Source organism: Pan paniscus, chromosome 1, assembly GCF_029289425.2.
Source record: "Pan paniscus chromosome 1, NHGRI_mPanPan1-v2.0_pri, whole genome shotgun sequence".
In the NCBI taxonomy this organism is placed as follows: Eukaryota; Metazoa; Chordata; class Mammalia; order Primates; family Hominidae; genus Pan; species Pan paniscus.
In genome coordinates, this window is record NC_073249.2 from 175601353 (window position 1) to 175627758 (window position 26406).

The 26406-nt window shown below is 41.3% G+C and overlaps 2 protein-coding genes across 2 annotated transcripts in view; one reads left to right on the forward strand and one right to left on the reverse strand.

Annotated features, from left to right (window-relative positions):
* RNF11 (ring finger protein 11) overlaps positions 1–26406 on the reverse strand; it is a 36846-nt gene that overhangs the window by 7501 nt on the left and 2939 nt on the right. The window lies entirely within an intron of this gene.
* Positions 263–19747, forward strand: LOC112440841 (small ribosomal subunit protein uS5-like). The gene has a single exon (XM_063607709.1). It carries the CDS (start codon positions 14218–14220, stop codon positions 15097–15099), a length of 882 nt encoding a protein of 293 aa, XP_063463779.1. The 5' UTR covers positions 263–14217; the 3' UTR covers positions 15100–19747.

Genomic DNA, 26406 nt, shown 5'->3' on the forward strand with positions numbered 1-26406 from the left:
TCACTGGAGATAGATATCCTTCCTGATTCCTCCGACTTCCTCTCTTCCCTTTTCCACTATCATCTACTTAAATGTCTTATACAGTCTTACCTAACTACCATTTCCTCGTTGTTGATTAGGAGACACATGGGCTTGCCCTGTGAGTTTAAATTTCAAGATGGAATTCACAGAGAAGCAAATTTCAAATAAATTTAAACAATCTTTTCCTTAATACTTTCTTTAGTTCTCCATATGTCTGCATGCAAAAGAGAGAAAGAGCGAGAATCCAAAGGAAATCATCTGCCTTTAAGAAAAGGAGAAAAGGAATAATTTAAAATTAAAATATGCATTGTGGAAAAATGCAGCAGCATGGAAGGGGGTAGAATAGAAATGGAAGACAGGGTTATAAAATATGCTGAAGCAGGACAGAAGATAGAGTCTTTTTTTTTCTTTTGGAGACAGGGTCTCACTCTGTCACCCAGGCTGGAATGCAGTGGCGCGATCTTGGCTCACTACAACCTCCACCTCCCAGGTTCAAGCAATTCTCCCACCTCAACCTCGAGTAGCTGGAGTACAGGCACGCGCCACCACGCCCAGCTAATTTTTTTATTTTTAGTAGAGACAGGGTTTCACCATGTTGGCCAGGCTGGTCTCGAATCCTGGCCTCAAGTGATCCACCTGCCTTGGCCTCCCAAAGTGTTGGGATTACAGGTGTGATACAGGTGTGAGCCACCGCACCCGGCCAGAAGATAGGGTCAAACACCAAAAACAGCAAGGTCTGATCTGATGCGAAAAATCTCTGAAGCATTCCGGTTGTTTGTTAATATATAAATGAAGCACCTATAAAATGATGGATGTTGTCAAGAATGTATCGGGCCCTAATCTTAGGTGGTTTAAGCCAAGAAAGACACAAAACAGGTGAATGTAAAACGTGTCTGTCTGAAGGGCACTACATTAAAAGTTGGATTCAATTTAGGGAATGTGATACAATTTCAGAAACGAAAACAATGCAGTGGGGAAGTGCCTAAATAATGTGCTGAGGCTGGAAATAGCACAAGTCTGGTTTGTGGTGAAGGAAAAATAAAGTCACTGCTAAAGCATGCAGCTTGTCACCAAAAGCGGTATCTTTTCCTCCAGTAGGAAATAAGAGCCAGCTCTTCTGATCCTTCTCTTTATATCCTTACAAGCTGCTGCTGGCACCACCTTCTTCCCAGCTGCAGTCTCCTACTGGGAAATGTTTTCTCTGAATTTTGCCAGACTGACATTTAAGACCATAAAATGGAGGATTTAGAATAGTTGGTCTCAATGTATGTTCTACTTCTGATGTTCCATGAAATCTTGACCAAAACAAAAACCCCCAGATTAGCACTGATGCAGTTCCTGAACAATTACACACAGAGATGTAAAAGCTAGCATCACATCTATCTTCCTGATAAATGTGTGTGTGTGTGTGTGTGTATATATATATATATTTTTTTTTTTTGAGATAGGGTCTCATTCTGTTACCTAGGCTAGAGTGCAGTGGCACAATCTTGGCTCACTGCAGCCTTGATGACCCCCCGGGCTCAAGTGATCCTCCCACTTCAGTCTCCTGAGTAGCTGGGACTACAGGCCCATGCTACTATGCCCCGCTAATTAAAAATATACATTTTGTAGAGACAGGTTTTCACTATGTTGCCCAGGCTGGTCTAGAATTCCTGGGCTCAAGCAATCCTCCTGCCTTGGCCTCCCAAAGTGCTGGGATCCCAGGAGTGAGCAGCCAAGCCCAGCCTTAAAAAGCACATCTCAGCACTGAGGAAATACAGTATCACGATAAGGTGAAAGGCTTCCATTAACTGTAACACCTTAGAGATATAATTCACATTCTATTTCCCTATTTAAAATACACACTTCAATGGTTTCCAGTGTGTTCAGAGCTATGCAACCATCACTTATCAATTTTAGAACATTTTCATTACCCCTAAAAGAAAGTGTACTCATTAACAGTCACTCCCCCAAACTCCCCGGCCCTAGGCTACTACTAACTAATTTGCTTTTTGTCTCTATAGATTTGCCTATTCTGGGCATTTCATAGATAAGCATTATTCAGATGTGTGGGTTTCGTTCCAGACCACCCTAATAAAACTGATCACAGATCACCATAAAAGATATAATGAAAGAGTTTGAAAGCACAAGAATTACCAAATGTAGCAGAGAAATGAAATGAGCTGCTGGGAAAATGGTGCCAAAAGAATTGTTTCATGCAGAGCTGCCACAAACCTTCAAGTTGTGTAAACACACACACACACACAACCCTGTGAAGTGCAATAAAACAAGGTATGCCTGTGTATGGAATCATACTAATATGTGGTCTTTTGTGGCTTGACTTTCACTTAGCATGTTTTCAAAGTTCACCCATGATGCAGCATTTATCAGAATTGCATTCCTTTTTATCGCTGAATAGTCCACCACCATTTTGTTTAGTCACTGATGGACATGGGTTGTTTCTACTTGTTAGCTACTGTGAATAACAGTGTTATGAAAATTCATGTATAAGTTTTTGTACATGTTTTCATTTTATTGGGTATATAAACCAATGAATGGAACTCTGCAAAACCTTTTGTAGAACTGCCAAACTTTTCCAAAGCACCTGCACCATCTTACAATCCCATCGAGAGCTGTATTGGTAAGTGATGGTTGTGTAACTCTGAACACACTGGAAATCAATGAAGTGTGCATTTTAAAAAGGGAAATAGAATGTTCCAGTTTCTCTACAGCATTGCTTAAACTTAATCTTTTTATTATAACCATTCAAGTGGATAAGATGTGATATCTCATTGTGATTTTGATTTGCCCTCTCTGATAGCAAATTATCTTTTTGTTATCTCCTGGACACAAGTCCCTTAGCAGACCAATGATTTACAAGTATTTTCTTCGAGAGGCTGAGGCAAGCAGATCACCTGAGGTCAGGAGTTCAAGACCAGCCTGGCCAACATGGTCAAACCTTGTCTCTACTAAAAATACAAAAAAAAAAAAAAAAAAAGATTAGCAGGCGGTGGTAGCGCACACCTGTAATCCCAACTACTTGGGAGGCTGACGCACAAGAACTGCTTGAACCTGGGAGGTGGCGTTGCAATAAGCCAAGATTGTGCTGCTGCACTCCAGTCTAGATGACAGAGGGAGACTCTGTCTCAAACAAACAAACAAAAAAAAGCCCAAATATTTTCTTGCATCCTTTTCACTTTCTTTACGTTATTTGAAGAACAAATTTTAAATTTTAATGAAATTCAACTTTGGTTACTTTTACTTTCAGTATCCTAAGAAGTTTGTCAAACCCAAGGTCATGAGCACTTGCTCCTATATTTTCTAAGAGGTTTATAAAGTTTTAGCTCTTACATTTAGGTGTATGAACCATTCTGAGTTAATTTTTGCATATAGTAAGAAAGGGGCCCAACTTCACTTAACTATGTGGTTATATGTAGGTGTCCCAGCATCATCCATTAAAAATTGTTTTGGGGCCAAGTGCAGTGGCTCACACCCGCAATCCCAGCCTGGGCAACATGGCGAAACCCCATCCCTACAAAAATTAGCCAGGAGTGGTGGTACATGCCTGTAGCCTCAGCTACTCGGGAGGCCAAGGCGGGTGGATCACCTGAGACCAGGAGTTCGAGACCAGCCTGGCCAACATAGTGAAACTCCATCTCTACTAAAATAGAAAAAATTAGCTGGGGGTGGTGGTATGTGCCTGTAATCCCAGCTACTCGGGAGTCTGAGGCAGGAGAATCGCTTGAACCAGAGAGACGGAGGTTGCAGTGAGCCGAGACTACTGGGATTACAGGCATGAGCCATAGCAACAAGCCGTGAAATTTTTATTTAAAAATCTTATCACAGGCTGAGCGTGGTGGCAGGTGCCTGTAGTCCCAGCTACTCCGGAGGCTGAGGCAGGAGAATGGTGTGAACCCGGGAGGAGGAGCTTGCAGTAAGCTGAGATCGTGCCACTGCACTCCAGCCTGGGCAACAGAGCAAGACTCCATCTCAAGAAAAAAAAAAAAACATCTTATCACAGACAGGGCGTGGTGGGAGGCTGAGGCAGGAGAATCACTTGAACCTGGGAGGTGGAGGTTGCAGTGAGCTGAGATCGTGCCACTGCACTCCATCCTGGGCAACAGAGCAAGACTCCATATATATTTGGGCCCATTTCGTGCCGCAAATCTTAATTACGTCTGACAATTTACCTAAATATTCCAACAGCAAAATTCAACTGAATTACAATACCACATACCTATCAGAACTCTGTGACTCAGAGTTCAGAACTCTCAAAAGGCTTTGTGGTTTCTGGCAGCAATGACAGGAGCTCACTCTGGGATTGCCTCTCACGGATTCTTAAAACTTTTTTTTTTTGCCATGGAAACCTTATGCAGTCCAATGAAAGCTATTTCAGATAACGTTTTTGAATAAAACACATAAGATTACTAAGGAAATCAATCACACTGAAAGCAGTTCTATCCCTGACCTTAAAGGGTCTGTGGATCTCAATTTTAGTACTCCTCAATCTAAAGATTACTTTGAGATTAAGAACTTAGATCTTACAGAGTTCATTAAAACATGTTTTAAGGGAGAAACATTTTTGAGAAACAAAATCTAGGGATGAGAAAAAAGTCCAGATAATTAAACACAGAGGAGGTGGTGAGGTATATGTGAAAAAGGAATGATAAGCTTACATCAACATTAAAGGTTCTTTCTTTCGATTCTCATGTGCATGTGAATTTCCCGCTAAAACTGACTTTATTAAGCAAATTTGTTCCAAACTTTAAAAAATTTTTAACTTAAAAAAATATAAAGTACCTATGTATCTAAACCCCAGAATAGTTTATTCACAAGTGAAAATGCAACTTAACTGCCACTGCCTCTGGGAACTCTCTATTGGGAGTTGCTAGAAAATACTGTGATGAGCTTGAGTATCTGGTTTTCCAACATGCCAAATTATTAGAAGTAGGAAGAGGTACTTTAAGGGCAGACACACTAACAGCAGATGAAGAACTGACAATGAGGAAAAAAAAAAATCAATAAAAAGTAGGTGCAAGAATCCAAAAGCCTAACAGCTTTCACCCACTAACACAATTGTCCTACATAATTAAAGACTCTGGATGCACTATTCTATTACCTCCAGGGTATAATAACGTATCTAATAATAATTTTGAATCAGTAAGATAAAATGACAATGTGCTCAGAAGTCATTTCAGTGATTTCTGGGGAAGGGAGTGAAGTTGAAAAGGGAGAAGGTGTGAAAGTTTGAAAGAGGGCCAGGTTGAGAATCAGTCTGAGAATGAAAACACCCAAAACTGAATATTAACGCTTTACAAAAACACACCCTAAAAAATTTTAATTAAAGAGAGACAAACAGACATGAGCCTATTTAGAAAATCCCAAGGACTCTAACCAAAACCTCCTAAAATGAATTCAGCAAGGTTGCAGGTTAAAAGAACACACATAAATCAATTGTATTTGTAAATACCAGCAATGAACTGGAAGCCAAAATAAAAAGTTTGAACACCATTTACGATACCAAAAAACTGAAATGTTTAAAGGTATAAATTTATCTTGTGCAGGATCCGTATGTTAAAAACTAATTCACAAAAAAATTAACACATCAACAATGGGCCTCAGCCAATTAACTAAACTTACAAACTCCTAATTCATAGGACCTAACACCACCTTGCAAACAGGGGTACATCATAAAAATCTAAACAATCCACAAATCTTTCATGTATGGTTTACTAGTTCTTGACAGTAATATCATTTCTGCTTTTAGGGGCTTTTAAGACTACAACTATTGATGGCCTTGAATTGCTACATAAAATTAAAAGCACAAAGAGAATGGGATAAGTTTAGTGTTTCTGAAATCTTTCTAACGTCTTCTCCTACATATGCTATTTGATCATGAACTTATTAACTCTTTGACAACAGGAAATATTCAATTACTGATTGACTTAAACTTTGACCTACACTCCTCACCAATCTTTAATTCAGTGAAGTGCTTTAGAAAAGAACAGGAAAAGGTTTCTGTTACTTAAAAAGATTTGTTCCAGTGGTGGTATAATCATTGCTTTCATGACCAAAAATCAAAACATATTTAAGAGGTAGTCTAGGAAATTTCAGAAGCTTAAATACAGGAATTTCTATAACATGTAAGAGATTTACAGTGATAATGGATCAAAACATTTAACATGAGAATTTTTGCAGGAAAATCAGGATGGATGAGAAGCTGCATTATACAACATTTTTTTAAAACCCTAATTTATTCTTTCAGCAGAGTGCCACTGTGTGTCAGATACTGTGCTAAATATTTCCACGCCTTAAATTCATTTATCTTTGCAACCATTTGAAAAAGTTGCAATAACCTCCACTTTTCAGTTGAAGAAACAAACTTAATTAAGGACCTAACTGAGGTTAGAGAGGAAAAGGGGCTTGCTTAGTGAAGGGCTTCTCAACCTGGGCAATACTGACATTTTAGTAAGACAATTCTTTGTCCTAGGGGCTGTCCTGTACATCACAGGGTGTTTGGCAGTTCTCTCCATCCACTAGATGCCAGTGGCACCCTCTTCCCTGCCACATTGTGACAACCAAAAATGTCTCTGGACTTTGCTAAACGTTTCCTGGAGAGCAAATTCATCCTGGTTGAGAACCACTGGCTTAGGATCTTACAGTAAACAGGACAAAACAAGGCTGGATAGTTTCTGGTGTTACAAGAAAGCCATAAAGGACGGGATACATGTCCTTTTTCTGGTAGTTTTTTGAACAAGGCCTCCAGTTGTCACATGAAAATGGGGTGGGGAGTGGTGCAAATGCTAAATATACAAAGGCCCAGTGGACATAATACTAAATAAAACACATCCACATTACACTGAAATGAGCCTTAATTGATAGGAATTGGTGCCTTAGTAATAACTACACTATAAATTCAAGAGAGAAAGGTTAGACAGAGAGCACAGATTGCCTATCAGGGAGATTGGCAAAAGAAAGGAAATCACCAACTGCGAATAGAAAAGAAGACACGGGGACACTAACAACATTTTATTAACTTGAGAAATTTGCTGAGGCAGGGCTGTTTACTTCCAAATGAAAAAAGAGATGTTATACATATGGGTATTTCTGATAATTTATGTGCCATATGTTGTGCCTACCTTTAGGATTTATGAAACATTTTTAGAAGACCCATTTCATTTTAAAGAAGTCTCATTACTTCAAGTATCACTGTATAACCTACTTAATTCCAGTATCTCATTCCTCTCCTGGACTCTACTGGAAATGAACTCCTAGAGGCTCCTGTGACTGCCTTTGAGCCAAATCTAGTGTATTATATAACATTTTCTGCCTCACTGTGCAGTTATCCCTATTGTTTAAATGCATTTCTCCTAGTTGCCCTGCTCTACTGCCCAACCTATTTCTGCATCTTTAAAATGAAGAGGATCTCCAGCAGTCCCCACTTATTGCAAGGTTTCAGTTAACTGTGGTCAACCATGGTCTGAAAATACTATATGGAAAATTCCAGAAATAAACAACTAATGTTGTAAATTGCGTGCCATTCCGATTATCACTGATCACTAGAGAAATGCAAATTGGCTGGGTGCAGTGGCTCACACCCGTAATCCCAGCACTTTAGGAGGCCAAGGCAGGCGGATCACCTGAGGTCAGGAGTTCGAGGCCAGCCTGGGCAACATGGTGAAACTCCATCTCTACTACAAATGCAAAAATTAGTTGGGCATGGTGGTGGGTGCCTATAATCCCAGCTACTCGGGAGGCTGAGGCAGGAGAACTGCTTGACCCTGGGAGGCGGAGGTTTCAGTGAGCCAAGATTGCACCACTGTACTCCAGCCTGAGTGTCAGAAACAGACTTTGTCTCAAAAAAAACAAAAAAAAAAAGAAGAAGAAAAGAAAAGAAATAAGAAAAGAAATGCAAATCAAAACCACAATGAGATACCATCTCATCAGTCAGAATGGCTATTATTAAAAAGTCAAGGCTGGGTACAGTAGCTCACGCCTGTAATCCCAGCACTTTGGGAGGCTGAGGCAGGCGGATCACTTGAGGCTAGGATCTTGAGACCAGCCTGGGCAATGTGGCGAAACCCCATCTCTACAAAAAATACAAAAATTAGTCGGGCATGGTGGTGTACATCTGTAATCCCAGCTGCTCGAGAGGGGCTGAGGCACAAGAATAGCTTGAATCGGAGGGGGCAGAGGTTGCAGTGAGCTGAGATTGTGCCATTGTATTCCATTCTGGGCCGCAGAGCAAGACTATCTCCAAAACAAAAAAACAAACAAAAAATGTAAATAAAAAATAAAGAAAATTAAAATAAAAACTCCAAGTGGACCCAATCATATGGGGCCCCCACACTTTTGTGAATTTTACCTCCAAAACCTCTACCAGGTCCTCACATGAGTGCTTCCAGGAGGCGGAGAGGAAAATAAACCATTTTAAATATGCCAGAGCATTCTGCTCCTAATAAGTCTTATCCTCATGCGAAACTTTTAATTTAATATAAAGTTCTGGGAGAAACTTTTACCAGAGCTTAACCTACCTGGGGAAAGAGAACTACCCAACTCCAGCCCCTCCAGCCATCCTGTCCCAGATAAGGTGGGTGGGAGGTACTGAGAAGCACTGAGAACTGCAAATTAAAACAAAAAATACCACACACACCTATCAGAATGGTGAAAATCCAAAACACTGACATTAAGTCCTGGCAAGGATGTGTGGTAACAGAAACTCTCATTTACTGCTGGTGGGAATGCAAAATGGTATGCTTTGCGACCAGGCACGGTGGCTCACGCCAGTAATCCCAGTACTTTGGAAAGCCAAGGCGGGAGGATCACCTGAGGTCAGGAGTTTGAAACCAGCCTGGCCAACATGGTGAAACCCCGTCTCTACTAAAAATGCAAAAATTAGCTGGGCATGGTGGCGCGTGCCTGTAATCCAAGCTACTCGGGAGGCTAAGGCACGAGAATCGCTTGAGCCAGGGAGGTGGAGGTTGTGGTGAGCTGAGATCACGCCATACTGTACTCCAGCCTGGGGGACAGCGAGACTCCATCTCAAAAAACAATAACAACAACAACAAAAATGGTATGCTTTGGGTGACAGTTTGATAATTCTCACACAACTAAACATATTATTACCATTTGATCCAGCAATTGCACCCTTTGGTATTTACCCAAAGGAGTTGAAAAATACATCCAACCAAAACCCAGAAACAAATGTTTACAGGAGCTTTATTCATGACTATCGAAATGTGGAAGTAACTATGGTGTCCTTCGGTAGGTAAATAGATAAACTACAGTATATCAATGCAAATGGAATGTTATTCAGCACTAAAAAATAAATGAGCTATCAAGCCATGAAAAACATGGAGGAACTTTAAATACATATTACTACATGAAAGAAGCCAATCTGAAAAGGCTACATACTGTATGATTCCAAATATGCAACATTCTGCAAATGGCAAAACTATGGAGACAATAGAACCATCAGTGGTTGTCAGGTGTTGGGGGGAGGGATGAACAGATGGAAACACGGAAAATTTTTAGAGCAGTAAAACTACACGTATGATACTATAATGGTGGATGCATGTCATTATACATGGCAAATCCATGTACAACACCAAGAATGAACTCTAAGATAAACAGTGGGTTTGGGGTGATAATGTTTGGGCAATCGTTGAATATTTCAATGTGGGTTCATTAAAAAAATTAAATGTAGCTCTATCAAAATTCTAGCTGGCTCATTTGCAGAAATTGACAGTTGATCCTAAAATTCACATGGAAATACAAGGGACTAAGAATAGCCATAACAATCCTGAAAAGGGAGAACAACAACAAAAAAAAGACTCACACTTTCTGATTTCAAACCTTACTTATAAAGCTACAGTACAGTACTAGCCTAAGGACAGACATATAGACCAATGGAACAGAAGAGTCCAGAAATGTACTCTCATATTTATAGACAACTGATCTTTGGCAAGAATACCAAGATAATTCAATGAGAAAAGAAAACTATTTTCAACAAATGGTGCTGGAACATCAGGCTAGTCACATGCAGAAGAATCAAGTTTGACCCCCTCCTTGAAAATACCAAAAGCTCCCCAAAGAAAAAAATAGACAACCTGGTTTGTATCAGGATTAATCACTTTTGTGCTTCCAAAAACACCAGCAAGAAAGTGAAACACAGCTGGGTGCAGTCGCCCACGCCTGTAATCCCAACACTTTGGGAAGCCAAGGTAGAATTGCTTAAGCCCAGGAATTCAAAGCCAGCCTGGGAAAAAGAGCGAGACCTTGTCTCTGCCAAAAAGACAAAAATTAGCCAGGTGTGGTGGCATGCACCTCTAGTCCCAGCTACTCAGGAGGCTGAGGCAGGTGGATCGCTTGAGCCCAGAGTTTGAGGCTGCAATGAGCTATGATTGTGCCACTGCACTCAAGCATAGGCAACAGTGTGAGACCCTGTCACTAAAAAGAAAAATAAAAAATTAAATGTAACAAACTTATCCAGAGTACAAACTGCTGAGCCTCTATGTCAGCTATAATGTACATATTGCATGATATATAAGTAGTAGAAACATATATATACATATTATATAGCATATTAATAGTATTAAAAATAATATAGTTCCTCTTTACAGATACTATGTGATAATTAAATAAAATAATGTATGTTATGCATTAAACAGTATGTTGGGGGCAATGTAAACACTCCCCTCACCAATGTATAAGCTATTGTTATTCTATGCAAGTATTCTATTCAAGAAAGAGCCTATAATGAAAAGAAAATTGGAGCTATGTTTTTTTCTCCCAGAGTAAAGTTAGTAAGAGCCAACATATACTTATGTGCTATTCATTTGAAAAAGGAACTAGGCTGGGTGCTCATGCCTGTAATCCCAGCACTTTAAGGGGCCAGGGCAACCTGAAGTCCAGACCAGCCTGGCCAATGTGGTGAAACTCTGCCTTTACAAAAATACAAAAAAATGGCTGGGTGCAGTGGCTCATACCTGTAATCCCAGCATTTTGGGAGGACGAGGTGGGCCGATCACTTGAGTCTGGGAGTTCGAGACCTGCCTGGCCAACATAGTGAAATCCCCTCTCTACTAAAAATACAAAAATTAGCCAGGAGTGGTGGCACACGCCTGTAATCCTAGCTACTTGGGAGGTGGCTGAGACAGGAGAACCGTTTGAACCCAGGGGATGGAGTTTGCAGTGAGCCGAGATCCTGCCACTGCACTCCAACCTGGGTGACAGAGCGAGACTCCATCTCAAAAAAAAATTTTAAATGCAAAAAAATTAGCCAAGCATGGTGGCATACACCTGTAGTCCCAGCTACTCGGGAGGCTGAGGCACAACTGCTTGAACCTGGGAGGCAGAGGTTGCAGTAAGTGGAGATTGTGCCAATGTACTACAGGCCTGGGTAACACAGCAAGACTCCATCTCAAAAACAGAAAAAGAAAAAGGAATTCATTCAAGGAAGCAAGGGATATCTAACTCTAATCAAGGAGACCATGTTTTATTCTTTGATTAAAAAAAAAAACTATAACCTAGTCAACAGAATTATCTCATGAATGTGCCAACACAAAGGGGGTTAAAGTTTTAGGGGGAACCCCCCAATATTCATCAATGCCACATTTTGGTCACCAAAGAGGTATGCTTTGTTGTGGAACATATTTTTCCACTGTTTCGATAAATTATTTAGGATGATCCGATTGATCGTGTAGAGCTTTAAAATCCTCACATCCTTTGATTTAGCAATTCCTTCCCCCCCTTTTTTTTTAGAGATGGGACCTCACTATGTTGTCCAGGCTAGTCTCCAATTTCTAGGCTCAAGCAATCCTCCTGCCTCCACATCCCAAAGTGCTAGGATTACAGGCATGAGTCATTGTGCCTGGCAAGATCCAGCAATTCCTAAATTTATACAAATAAAATATTCTAAAACAAGAAGTGTTTTATCGATTAAACATTCATAGTATTATTTAAAATATCAAGAAGGCAAAAATAATGAAGTGTTGAGCAAATTATAGCACCCTAAACATTCTTCTTCATAAAATTTATGGCAGTGTATTTTATATCCATTTACCTACATCCCTCTCTAGAATGCGGGTACAGAGAACATGGAGATCATTTTATTTATCTTCACATTCTAGGATCTAACACAATCTCTACTTTCCTTCTATTCTTTATTTCCTTCCCCCCCCCCTTTTTTTTTTTTAAGAGACAGGATCTTGAGGTTGCCCAGGCTGGAGTGTAGTGGTGTGATCATATCTCACTGTTACCTCGGCTCCTGGGCTCAAGTGATCCTCCTGCCTCAATCTTCCAAGTAGCTGGGACTACAGGTGCATGCCACCACACCTAACTTTTTTATATTATTTGTAGAGATGGGGTCTCAGTATTCTGCCCAGGCTGGTCTCAACCTCCTTCCCTTAAGGGATCCTCTCACCTTGGCATCCCAAAGCACTGAAATTACAGGCTTGAACCCCTGTGCCCGGCCTTATTTTCTAAATATTATGCAGAGAACAATTACCATTCTTTTTTATTAGTAAAATATACTTTAAACTCCTACAAATCAAGTTTTTAACAGACAGACAACCCAATTAAAAACTGGACAACGTCGGGCGTGGTGGATCGCATCTGTAAACCCAGCACGTTGGGAGGCAGAGGCGGGTGGATCACGAGGTCAGGAGTTTGAGACGAGCCTGGCTGACATGGTGAAGCCCCATCTCTACTAAAACTACAAAAAAATTAGCCGGGTGTGGTGGGCGCCTGTAATCCCAGCTACTTGGGAGGCGGAGGTTGCAGTGAGCCAAGATCGCGCCACTGCACTCCAGCCTGGGCAACAGAGCAAGACTCTCTGTCCCCACCAAACACACACACACACACACACACACACACACACACACAAACTGGACAAAAGACTTCACAAAAGACAATACCCGAAAGGCCAACAAGCACTTGAAAAGGTTAACTCTACTACTCACTGGGAAAATGCAAATTAAAACCACAATGAAATACAGCTGACCCTTGAACATGGGGGTTAGGGGTCTCAACCCCCAGTGCAGTCGCAAACCTTCATATAATTTTTCTTTTTTTTGAGACAGGGTTTCACTCCCGTTACCCAGGCTGGAGTGCAATGACGCAATCTTGGCATACTGCAACCTCCGCCTCCCAGGCTCAAGCAATTTTCCTGCTTCAGCCTCTCAGGTAGCTGGGACTATAGGTGCCCGCCACCACATCCAGCTAATTTTTTATTTTTTATAGAAACAGAGTTTTGCTGTGTTGCCCAGGCTGGTCTCGAATTCCTGAGCTCAAATGATCTGCTGTCTTGGCTTCTGTCTTGGCCTCCCAACACATATACCTAGGATTACGGGTATATGCCCCATGCCTGGCCTAAACTTTGACTTCCCAAAAACTTAACTACTAATAAGCTACTGTTGACCAAAGAAACCTTATGGATAACACAAACTTGATTAACCCGTATTTTGTATGTTACATGTATAACATATTGCATTCTTACGAAACAAGCCAGAGAAAAGAATATTAGGAAAATCATAAGGAAGAGAAAATACATTTACAGTGTTATACTGTATTTTCTTTTTGTTTCTTTTTTTTTTTTTTTTTTGCTTTGAGATGGAGTCTTGCTCTGTCACCCTGGCTGGAGTGCAGTGGCATGATCTTGGCTCACTGCGACCTCTGTCTCCCGGATTCAAGCAATTCTCTTGCCTCAGCCTCCTGAGTAGCTGAGATTACAGGCATGCACTACCACACCCAGCTAATTTTTATATTTTTAGTAGAGACAGGGTTTCACCATGTTGGCCAGGCTCGTCTCAAACTCCTGACCTCAAGTGATCCACCCACCTTGGCCTCCCAAAGTGCTGAGATTACAGGCGTGAGCCACCTCGTCTGGCTCCAGCTAATTCTTTTGATTTTTTGTAAAGATGAGGTCTTGCTCTCCTGCCCAGGCTGTCTCAAAATCCTGAGTTCAAGTGATCTTCCTGCCTCGGCCTCCCAAAGGTGTGGGATGACAGGTATTAGCCACCATGCCCAGCCCAAATTTTAATTTTTTATAATAGATGTGAATGCTTTATGGTAGTAAATGATAAAATGGACTAGTATTTACATATTTTATGCATCCATCATGACATACCTTAATTTTTTGATATTTCAAAAAATGAGAATCACCTAAGTTTATTCAAATTGTCACAAATCCTTTCTTCTCCGAGAAAACACCAAATGGTGGATGACACCAGTGCAGCGGGGGGGCCCGGAGGCCCTGGCGGCCCTGGGATGGGGAACTGCGGTGGCTTCCGCGGAGGTTTCGGCAGTGGCATCCGGGGCCAGGGTCGCGGCCGTGGACGGGGCCGGGGCCGAGGCTGCGGAGCTCGCGGAGGCAAGGCCGAGGATAAGGAGTGGATGCCCGTCACCAAGCTGGGCTGCTTGGTCAAGGACATGAAGATCAAGTCCCTGGAGGAGATCTATCTCTTCTCCCTGCCCATTAAGGAATCAGAGATCATTGACTTTCTCCTGGGGGCCTCTCTCAAGGATGAGGTTTTGAAGATTATGCCAGTGCAGACGCAGACCCGTGCTGGCCAGCACACCAGGTTCAAGGCGTTTGTTGCTATCGGGGACTACAATGGCCACGTCGGTCTGGGTGTTAAGTGCTCCAAGGAGGTGGCCACCGCCATCCATGGGGCCATCATCCTGGCCAAGCTCTCCATTGTCCCCGTGCGCAGAGGCTACTGGGGGAACAAGATCGGCAAGCCCCACACCGTCCCTTGCAAGGTGACAGGCTGCTGCGGCTCTGCGCTGGTGCACCTCATCCCTGTACCCAGGGGCACTGGCATTGTCTCTGCACCTGTGCCCAAGAAGCTGCTCATGATGGCTGGTATCGATGACTGCTACACCTCAGCCTGGGGCTGCACTGCCACCCTGGGCAACTTTGCCAAGGCCACCTTTGATGCCATTTCTAAGACCTACAGCTACCTGACCCCCGACCTCTGGAAGGAGACTGTATTCACCAAGTCTCCCGATCAGGAATTCACTGACCACCTCATCAAGACCCACACCAGAGTCTCTGTGCAGCAGACCCAGGCTCCAGCTGTGGCTACAACATAGGGTTTTTAGACAAGGAAAATAAAGCGAATTAAGCGTAAAAAAAAAAAAATTGTCACAAATCTCAAACAAAAATTCCAACATACTTGTGTAAACAAATTAGCACTGTAAGTGGACCCACGCTATTCAACTCTATGTTGTTCAAAGGTCAACTGCATTTCTATACTTCTACACACTTATTAAAATGTCTAAAATAAAACAGATCTACAATTCCAGAGATCTGTTGTATAACATAGTGACTACAGCTTAGCATAATGTATTGTGTATACTTGAAAACTGCTATGAAAATACATCTTAAATATTCTCACAATAGCAAATCATAACTGTGAGGTGAAGGATCTGTAAATTAGCTTGTCTGTGGTAATCATTTCATGATGTATACATATATTAAAACACCATGGTGTACATCATAAGTATATATAATTATATCAATTATACTTCAAAGCTAAAAAAAGTTTCAAAAATAAAGATTGACAATACCAGATACTGGTGAAGACGTGGCACAAATGAAACTCTCATATTGTCAGTACAAGCAGAAAATTAGTGCAACCACTTGGAAAACTATTTGGCAACTTATTTTTGAAACACATCAACAGGATAGATTGACAGAATGATGAATAGGTATGTGTGAAAGCAAATACAGCAAAACGTTTACTGCAGAATCTAGGTGGTAGGAATGAATATGGGTATTCAAACAATTCTGTCAACTCTTCTTTATTTTTGAAAATTTCTGTAATAAAATGCTGCAGGAAAAACTAAATATACATGTGGCTCCATTATCCAGTAACTCTATCCCTGGATATATACTCAAAATAGGTGCTCAGGTATAATGTTCACAGCATCTTTATTTATACAGCCAAAAATTGATACTACCCAAATACACATAATGGAATGAATAAGTAAAATGTGGTATATTTACACAATTTTGAATACTGCATAGCAATGAAAAAGAATGTGAACTACTGCCATTACGTAAGAACACAAATTTCACAAAGAATGCTAGAATGTTATTCAGTTTGAAATTCATGACCACACAAAACAAATATGGGTGATAGGAGGTCATAACGACCAACAGTTACCTTTGGAAAAAAGGTACTAACTGTTGGAGGGGGCAGGAGGGAGCCTTTTGGGGGCTTGGAAACAGACTATATTATAGTTGTGGCTATATTTTGCAAGTGCACCAGCCTACATAATTAAGAAACCTGCTGGGTGCAGTGGCTCACACCTGTAATCCCAGAGCTTTGGGAGGCTGAGGCAGGAAGATCACTTGAGCCCAATGCTATCCTGGGTAACACAGCGAGAGCCCTATCTCAATCAATCGACCAATCAATCAGTCAATCAAAAGAAACTCAAGATATTCTGTTAAAGATACACTAGTTTCTGTATAATACATTTTAATTAAAATTTACACACACATACTTTTACTGTACAAAATTACACAACTCAATGACCTCTAAATTCATGTCCACCATCTAATAATTAGTCTGACCTGACTGACTCCAAAATCCTTGAACACCAAAATCCTCAGATGCCCAAGTCCCTTATATAAAATGGCATATTTGCACATAACCTGTACACCCTCCCATATACTTTAAATCATCGCTAGATTACTTATAATACCTAATACAATGGTATGTAATAGTTACACTATATATTTTTTTAATTTGGATGGATCAGAGGATGTGGAACCTGTGAATACAGAAGGCTATCTTTTTGACTCCAAGCTCCACCACTCAATTTAATCAGGGCAACTCTGTTGTTTTTATTCATTTTTTATACTCAAGTTCCAAGTAAGATTATCCGAAGGATACAGAAGCTAAAAAGTACATTTGTGATTCACTGCCCTATCACAAACTGATCACACAACTTCAAAACTATATACAAAACAATTTAATACTTGATTATGTACTATTTCATGCTGACCTCATAATTGCTTCATGTCTTGTCCCTTAACTGTAGGCTCCTAGGGGTAAGAGACTCATCATTTCTCCTTTCCCCGTTGAGCTTAAAACATACTTGCTAACTGATAGAAGAAACTAGAGGCCGGGCGCCGTGGCTGACGCCAGTAATCCCAGCACTTTGTGAGGCCGAGGCGAGCGGATCACCTGAGGTCAGGAGTTCGACACCAGCCTGACATGGAGAAACCCTGTCTCTACTAAAAATACAAAATTAGCCAGGCATGGTGGCACCGCCTATAATCCCAGCTACCCGGGAGGCTGAGGCAGGAGAATCGCTTCAACCCAGGAGGCAGAGGTTGCAATGAGCCAAGATCGTGCCACTGCACTCCAGCCAGGGTGACAGAGCAAGACTCCATCTCAAAGCCAAAAAAAAAAAAAAAAAAGAAAAAGAAAATACAGTATAGCACTGTAAATGTATTTTCTCGTGACACTGCACTCCAACCTGAGCAACAAGAGCGAAGCTCCATCTCAAAAAAAAAAAAAGAAGAAGAAACTAGGTATCAAGCATGCTATTTCTTACCCTTAAGGCCTCGCTACTCAATTATGGTAAACTGCTTCTTTTTCTTCCACAAAAATAAGGTTTAAACTGTTATACAAAATTACATGTAACTTTAACTAACTGGGTCAATTATAAAGTCTCACTCTTCTTAAAGCCATTCAACTTTATGAGTGTTCAGAAAATTTTAAGAGTTTTAGAAGCAAATATATTTGGAGGGTTGCTTTCTTCATTCCCACACTTTCAGATCCTTTAGTTACCTTACAGTATGCTTTCTAGATTAAGTAACAAGATAATTACTCATTTGGCCCCTGGGAGTACACTCTAGGCTGGCAATTTAATTAAAAGATAGGGACACACGCATTCATTGTCAAAATAAGGAACTCATGTAAGAGTTCAAAAGGCCAATTTGAATGTAAAAATCAATAGGTCAAGCAAATTCTCCAAGAGGATAAAATACATTTACTTCTCCCTTATCACTTTACTTTTCAACTTTGGCCAGGCCTAGCGGCTCATGCCTGTTATTCCAGCACTTCACTTTAGGAGGCTGAGGCAGGAGGATCGCTTGGGGCCAGGAGTTCAAGACCAGCCTGGCCAACATAATGAGACACTGTCTTTACAAAAAAAACCCAAAAAAACGAAAAACCACATACTTCCATTTAACCTGAGGAACCTAATTGAAAACCAAAAAACCCAGACACTTTGACTGGATGTGGTGGCATGAGCCTGTGGTCCCAGCTACTTGGGAGGCTGAACCAGGAGGTTGGCTTGAGCTCGAGAGTTTGAGGCTGTAGTGTGCTATGATCATACCTGTGAATAGCCACTGCACTCCAGCCTAGGCAACAAGGTGAAACCCCATCTCTAAAAAAAAAAAAAACTACACACTGTGGCTATCTAAGCCAGCTCTTTCTCAATCTTTCACTCACATTTCCACTGACTTCTCTCACCACCTCACTCTCACTTTCATTTAGATCACAGCTGAAAAAAGCCTGAACTCTGAGCATGTTAAAAATACCATAAATATTTGTTAATTCAATATTAAAAAGTTACTGGTAAGGAATCAACTGTTTACAGCCTATTTTTTCCTTTTTTTTTTTTTTTAAGAGATAAGGTCTCACTCTGCTGCCTAGGCTGGAATGCAGTGGCTCAATTATAACTCACTGCAGCCTCGAACTCCTGGGCTCAGGTAACCCTCCTGCCTCAGCTTCCTGATTAACTGGGACCACAGGCACAAGCCCAGCTCCAATTTTTCAGTGTATAGTTCAGTGGTATTACATATATTCATAAAGTTATGTAGCCATTAAACTATCCATCTACATAACTTTTCATCTTATAAAACAGAAAACTCTACCCACTAAACAATAACTCTCCACTTACAGCCTAAATTTTTTCTTGTAGAAATGGGAGTCTCACTGTGTTGCCTAGACTGGTCTCAAACTCCTGGATGCAAGCAATCCTCCCGCCTCAGCCTACCAAAGCGCTGAGATTACAGGTGTGAGCCACCACACCTGGCCTTCCCCATGCCCCCATTCACTCTGTTGCCCAGGCTGGAGTGCAATGGTGCCATCACAGCTCATTATACCTTCCAACTCCTGAGCTCAAGCATTCCTTCTGCCTCAGCCTATAGCTGGGACTACAGGCATGTGCCAACACACCTGACTAATTTTTTATTTTTTTGTAGAGACGAGATCTCGCTATTTTGCCCAGGCTGGTTTCGAACTCCTGGGCTCAAGCAATCCTTCCCACTTGGCCTTCCAAAGTGCTGGTGTACAGGTATGAGCCACTGCACACAGCCTGTCGTCTTCTTTTTTGTTGTTGTTGTTGAGATGGAGTTTCACTCTTGTTGCCCAGGCTAGAGTGCAACAGCGCAACCTAGCCTCAACACAACCTCCACTTCCTGGGTTCAAGAGATTCTCCTGCCTCAGCCTCCCAAGTAGCTGGGATTACAGGCATGTGCCACCACGCTCGGCTATTTTTGCATTTTTAGTAGAGACGGGGTTTCTCTATGTTGGTCAGGCTGGTCTCAAACTCCTAACCTCAGGTGACCCGCCCACCTCGGCCTCCCAAAGTACTGAGATTACAGGTGTGAGCCACTGTGCCTGGCCACCTGTCTTCTTTCTTGACTGTGTCTCAGCCAAGGTAAATTCTGCACATGAAGAGGGAAGTGATAAGAGGTTGATTGCAGATACAATCAGAATTAGAGATGTGTTGTATTTCTTTTCTTGCCTCAAGTCGTTTGCAAATATGTCTTTTATGTATTACCTTACTTCAGGTACAGAGTTAGGGATATATTTCTGTCCTGTACTCATATGGGTTATTAAAAATAGGCTGTTGGCGTCCAGCCCAGTAGCTCACGCCCGTAATCTCAGCACTTTGGGAGGCCTAGGTGGGTGGATCACGAGGTCAGGAGTTAAGACCAGTCTGGCCAACATGGTGAAACCCCATCTCTACTAAAAATACAAAAAATTAGCCAGGTGTGGTGGTGCTTGCCTCTAATCCCAGCTACTCAGGAGGCTGAGGCATGAGAATCGCTTGAACCCAGGTGGCAGAAGTTGCAGTGGGCTGAGACTGCACCACTGCACTCCAGCCTGGGCGACGGAGTAAGACTCCATCTCCAAAAAAAAAGGCTGTTGGGTGGGCATGGTGGCTCACACTTGTAATCTCAGCACTTTGGGAGGCCGAGGTGGGTGGATTGCTTGAGTTCAGGAGTTTGAGACCAGCCTGGGCAATATAGTGAGACCCCGTCTCTACTTAAAATACAAAAAATAGCTGGGTGTGGTGGTATGCACCTGTGGTCCCAGCTATTCAGGAGACTGAGATGGGAGGACTGCTTGACCCATCTCTACAAAAAATAAAAATTAGCCAGGCAAAGTGGTGCACGCCTATAGTCCCAGCTACTCAGGAGGCTGAGGTGGGAGGATGGCTTGGGCCCGTGAGGTTGAGGCTTCAGTGAGCCGTGACCATACCACTACATTCAGCCTAGGCAACAGAGTAAGATTATGTCTCAAGGAAAGAAAAAGAATCCCAATCTACGTAAGTATTTCTATTAAAACTTTTAAAGATCAAAATTCTGCAACAAAGGTTTCTACTATTACCTAAAAAATATTTTAAGAAAATCAAGTGCTCAGATCTTATGTACCAAGTAACTCACCATCCCATCTCCATCTTCTCAAGTTACCCTATAATTAGCTCTAGAATTAAACTCTGAACAGACTATCTTACTCTTAATGATGCATACAATCTTAATGCCAAAAAATCAGCCTTTATTAAAGCACATTCAGAATGAGAGGTCAGGCAGAAACAAAGAAAAATCCTGCAACAATGGGGTCACACAAATAACAGATAACTGGTTACTTATTTATAAAAGTCACCTAGGCAAGCTGAACTTCATGGAACACAAAACCAAGTTCAGGCTGGGCGCGGTGGCTCACGCTTGTAATCCCAGCACTTTGGGAGGCCGAGGCAGGAGGATCACAAGGTCAGGAGATCAAGACCACGGTGAAACCCCGTCTCTACTAAAAATACAAAAAATTAGCCAGGCGTGGTGGCGGGCACCTGTAGTCCCAGCTACTCGGGACAGGCTGAGGCAGGAGAATGGCGTGAACCCGGGAGGCAGAGCTTGCAGTGAGCTGAGATCGCGCCACTGCACTCCAGCCTGGGTGACACAGCGAGACTTCGTCTCAAACAAACAAACAAACAAAAACCAAATTCAAAAAATATATAATGAAATTAACTTTCCCAAAGCTCAACGTACTTTATAAATTAGAAGTGATAGGCCAAACACTAAAGCACAGGATTCTGGGCATGTTTAATAGACACTAACAACCATACAATTGCACACTCTTACAGCAAAATGCTGATCATTACATTCACTAAAGTATAAGTGCGTGCTTTGTGAAAATTGTAGTTCTAGCAATGCGAAAATGAACCAGACTTGAATTCTAAAAGGGCAGATGTGACACTGTCACAAATAATTAAAATTAAAAGGGTAAAGTGTCCTAAGAATGGTGCATGAATAAAGGAGTTCAGATTAAGAAAAGTGTATGTAGGAGAAATCAGAATTCGTGGATTCCTGGCATTTGAACTGGGCCCTGGATATTAGAAATGAGACTGGGAAGGATTAAGGAAGAACATTCTGGGCAATGGATACAGAATGGGCAAAGACAGGAAAGCAGAAGACATACATGGAATACAGCAAACTGCTCAGTATGACTGGAGTATACAGGTTGTATAAAAGAAAGCACAAGGCTATGAAGAGCTGAAAAAGTATACGTAGAGCCAAATCATGACTTTGAATGCTAAGTCAGATATCTTCAGTGGTTAGTCCTAATAAAGAATCATTAAGGGCCGGGCGTGGTGGCTCACGCCTGTAATCCCAGCTCTTACGGAGGCCAAGGTGAGTGGATTACCTGAGGTTAGGAGTTGCACACCAGCCTGAGCAATATGGTGAAACCCCATCTCTATTAAAAATACAAAAATTAGCTGGGTGTGGTGGCGCATGCCTGTAATCCCAGCTACTCGGGAGGCTGAGGCAGGAGAATTGCTCGGACCCGGGAGGCGGAGGCTGCAGTGAGCTGAGGTGGCACCACTGCACTCCAGCCTGGGCAACAGAGTGAAGACTCTGTTTCAAAAAATAATAATAATAATAATAACAATCATTAAGGATTATGAGGCAAGTGATCTGATCAGGGATGAAATTTATCTGGCAACATGGTATGAAACGAATGAGGAGGAGACATCAATTATGTTGCTGTAAGAACTGATGAGGACCTCAATTATGATGGTGACCTTACAAGGTAAGAAGTCACAGCTCTAATTTAGTCTATCATCAAATATTCACTGGGTGTCTATAATATGGAAGGTAACATTCTACTCCACTAAGATATCTTACAAGTTTAATGTATCATTCTCATTCTTGAGGAAACTGTGATGTGGAGAAACAACTGTTAAAGCAACAAAAGCTAATAAGGCAATATATGATTTCCAGATAAATGTTACAAACACAAAAAAACTGTACATGACAAATCAGCAGAGACAGGAAAAAAATGGCCAGTGGAGGCTTTATTAACAAAGGTGGAGTTAGTTGATCTGCCCCTCAATAAGAAGGTTGAACTTCTTGAACATAAAGAAGGGGAGGGATAAAACTTCAAAAAGGTAAATTGTTAAAAGCTGAATAATTGTATAATAAGGCCAAGATACGTGAAATAAATTTGGAGATATTTTCCACCCAAATGGTAAACAAAATGCTAATAAAAAAACACAACCCTTTAATTATCTAAATTTAACTTCGTAAGTTATCAGGAAAATGAGGCATTAATATACCATTACAGGCAGGGCACAGTGACTCACATCCGTAATCCCAACACTGGGAGACATGGTGGGAGGATCACTTGAGCCCAGGAGTTCGAAACTAGCCTGGGCAAAGTGAGACTCCATCTCTAAAAAAATAAGCCCATCCCCCACAAAACATTATAGCATTGCATGCTTAAAAATAAGCAGTACATTCTAGATTTTTTATAAGGAAGGGGGTTATTTTTAGTGCATTCTACAGGATAAACCAATCCTTTTAACAAAAAAAGAGGGTTTTTGGTTTCGTTTGTTTTTTGTTTTTGTTTGGTATTTTAATAGAGATGGGGGTCTCACTTTGTTGCCCAGGCTGGTCTCGAATTCCTGGGGTCAAGTGATCCTCCTGCCTCTGCCACCTAAGTGCTGGGATGACAGATGTGAGCCACTGTACCCAGCCAAAAAAAAAAAAAAGGTATCTTGAAGAAAGCTTTATGCAGACACAATTTGAAATATCCAAAATGTTACATTTTCTTATTTGTCAAAAAAGCTCCCCAAAACAATCTGATAAATTCTTTCCTTTTTCATATTTTACATGTAAGCGGCAGAGCCAGAATTTGAACACAGGACAATCTGACTCTAAAAGCAGAGCTATACTTGCATTCAATGCTATACAAACTTATTTTCTCAGGATTTTAAAATTTCAAATGTATTAATCAAAAAGTATAGGTTGGGGAAGAAGACTGGCAAATCTCAAACTATATAACTACTGCAAAATTGAGAGACACCTATCCTTATTTTTATATATTCAGATTAGAAAATGTAACATGGTTTGTTGTTCAATGAATATTACACTCTTTTAACAAAGTGCCTCCCTCAATTTAGCACATAACAAAGCTCTTGACAGTGACACGGGGTACCTCAAGCTGTTTTACATATGCCTTTCAGGGATGGGCTGCCTACCTGGCCTCCCCCTCTCATGGACCTCCCTTCTTCAGCCTTTCCTGGCTTATCCTCCCACTCACTGTCCTTCCAAGATTGCCTTCGCTGGGCAGATTTCCTCTGTATTATTTTTAAACATTTAGGAATAAGGGAGTTGGGTAGAGGGTGCGACAAATTTGTTTCTACTTTCTAATTTGACAAACACCCTAAATCTCTTTGCATCCAATACTTCAAGAATAGGGATTCAAGTACTTTCTTTTTCTCCCCCAAGTACTTTCCCATTACATAAATATCTTGCGGTGATATACATACACGGTAAAAACCCCTAAATCACTTAACATGTTAGTTTAAACCAATTGCTGTATTTAATATTACTGGAATTTGACTTTTTAGGATTCCTTAAAACTGATCTACAACAGCTAGACACGGTGGTGTACCCCTGTAGTCCCAGCTACTCAGGAGGCTGAAGCCACAAGATCCTTTGAGACCAGGAGGTGGAGGCTGCAATGCACTATAATTGCACCTGTGAATAGCTACTGCCCTCCAGCCTGGGCAACACAGCAAGACCTCATCTCTAAAGGAAATAAATTTTTTTAAAACCTGAGCCAGGCAGAGTAGAAGTGCACCTGTAACCCTAGCTACTCAAGAGGCTGAGGCAGGAGTATCCCTTGAGCCCAGGAGTTTGAGACTAGCAACATTTTTTAAATTTAAAAAATATAAAGGGCAGGCTCGGGGGCTTACGCCTGTAATCCCAGCACTCTGGAAGGCCAAGGTGGGCAGATCACCTGAAGTCAGGAGTTTGAGACCAGCCTGGTCAACATGGCAAAACTCCATCTCTACCAAAAGTACAAAAATTAGTTGGCCTTGGTGGCGCATGCCTGTAGTACCAACTACTCCAGAGGCTGAGGCAGGAGAATCGCTTGAACCCAGGAGGCAGAGCCAAGATGACACCACTGCACTCTAGCTGGGCAACAAGGCGAGACTTGGTCTCAAAAAAGAGAAAACAAAAAAACCCAAACATATATATACAGAGAGAGACCAGCCTGGGTAACACAGGGAGGCCCAGTCACAAAACAAAAAAACAAACAAACAAAAAACCTGATCTACAATATAGAAGCAAAAATGGCACTAGGAATATGCAGAGTTCTTGTAAGCAGTGCAACTGTACCTGCCTCAAATACATTAGTTCATTTAAAAGAAATCTATTCACTCGTTCAACCAAATTACTGAATGCCTAACATGTGCCAGGCACTGTTATAAGTACTTAGGAAACACCAATTAAAAAAAAAATCCCCTTTCCTCCTTTCTACCTAGTGGGAGAAGACAGGTAATAGACAACGCAACTTTCTAACACGTGTTGGAATGTAATAAATGGTATTGGGGGGGGAAAAACAACAGGGTGAGAGGGACTTCCAGGGTATTAGGGCAGGTTGCACTTTCAAACAGGGTGGTCAGAGAAGGTTTAAAGTGGCAGTGAGAAAAGACTTGAAGGAGGTAAGGGAGTCAGTCAGCCATGAAATCTGGGGAAGAGTATTCCAGAATAAGGAGGACAAAGGTCCTAGAATAGCAATGAGGACAGGGAAGCTGGAGGGAAGCCAACAAAGGGGTTAGCTGTAGGTGTCAAGGGACATGCGTGGAAACAAGGGGTACAGATTATGTAGGGTTTATGCGACACTATAAGGAATCTGATTTTTACTTTGAATGAAACAAGGATCCACACAGAGGGTTGGGGAGACTGTCATGCTCAGTTTTACCAAAATAACTGTGGCTGTTGTATTGAGGACAGGCCTTAGCGAGGACAAGGGTGAAAGCAGGGAGAACTGTTAGGAGGCTACAAAAGAAACCATAGAAAGAAATATGCACTTCCTACAAACTTGGATCATAATGGTGCAGGGATTTACTTTAAGGCAAAAATAAATAAAAACAAATTTGTCAGATGTTAATAGGAAATAACTGTAACTGGCTCTTGTCATTATATGTACATTGTACATATAAAGCAGCAAACAATGACATCTTTTAACTACTCACCTCAAGAGAACATGTTCCTTTACAATCAGCTATTCACTGTTAATTACATATAATTTGTTGAAAAAGTTACTTTTATCAACTGAGAATACTATAAATCTGCTGTGTGAGCTAGCTAACGCCTGTAATCCCAGTCTTTGGGAGGCTGAGGGAGGAGGATCACCTGAAGCCAGGAGTTTGAGGCTGCCAAGTGAGCAATCCACTCTAACCTGGATGACAGAGGGAGATTCTCAACTCAAATAAATGAATAAATAACCTTGGATTGCTGTTTCTCAGATGATCTAAAATAACCATTCCTAAGACAGATCTTATTTCTTTGGGGGTGGGGGGCAATACTTTTTCTCCAAAAGTTTCTTTTTATGCTCCCATGTTTTAAAGTAATTTTCTTCCAATTGATACTGAATTTGTACATTAGTCTGCGTCATTCACTTCAGGAAACTGCAACCATAAAAAACTCCCACTGTCAAAAATATAACATTTCCAAAAAAAGTTCCTTCATGACACCAAAAACCCCTCATCCCTCATCATCATCTAGTTCTTCTGGAAAAGGCAAACACAGTTTCCATAAATTCTAGTACCTTTAATAGTACAATTATCATAAGGATA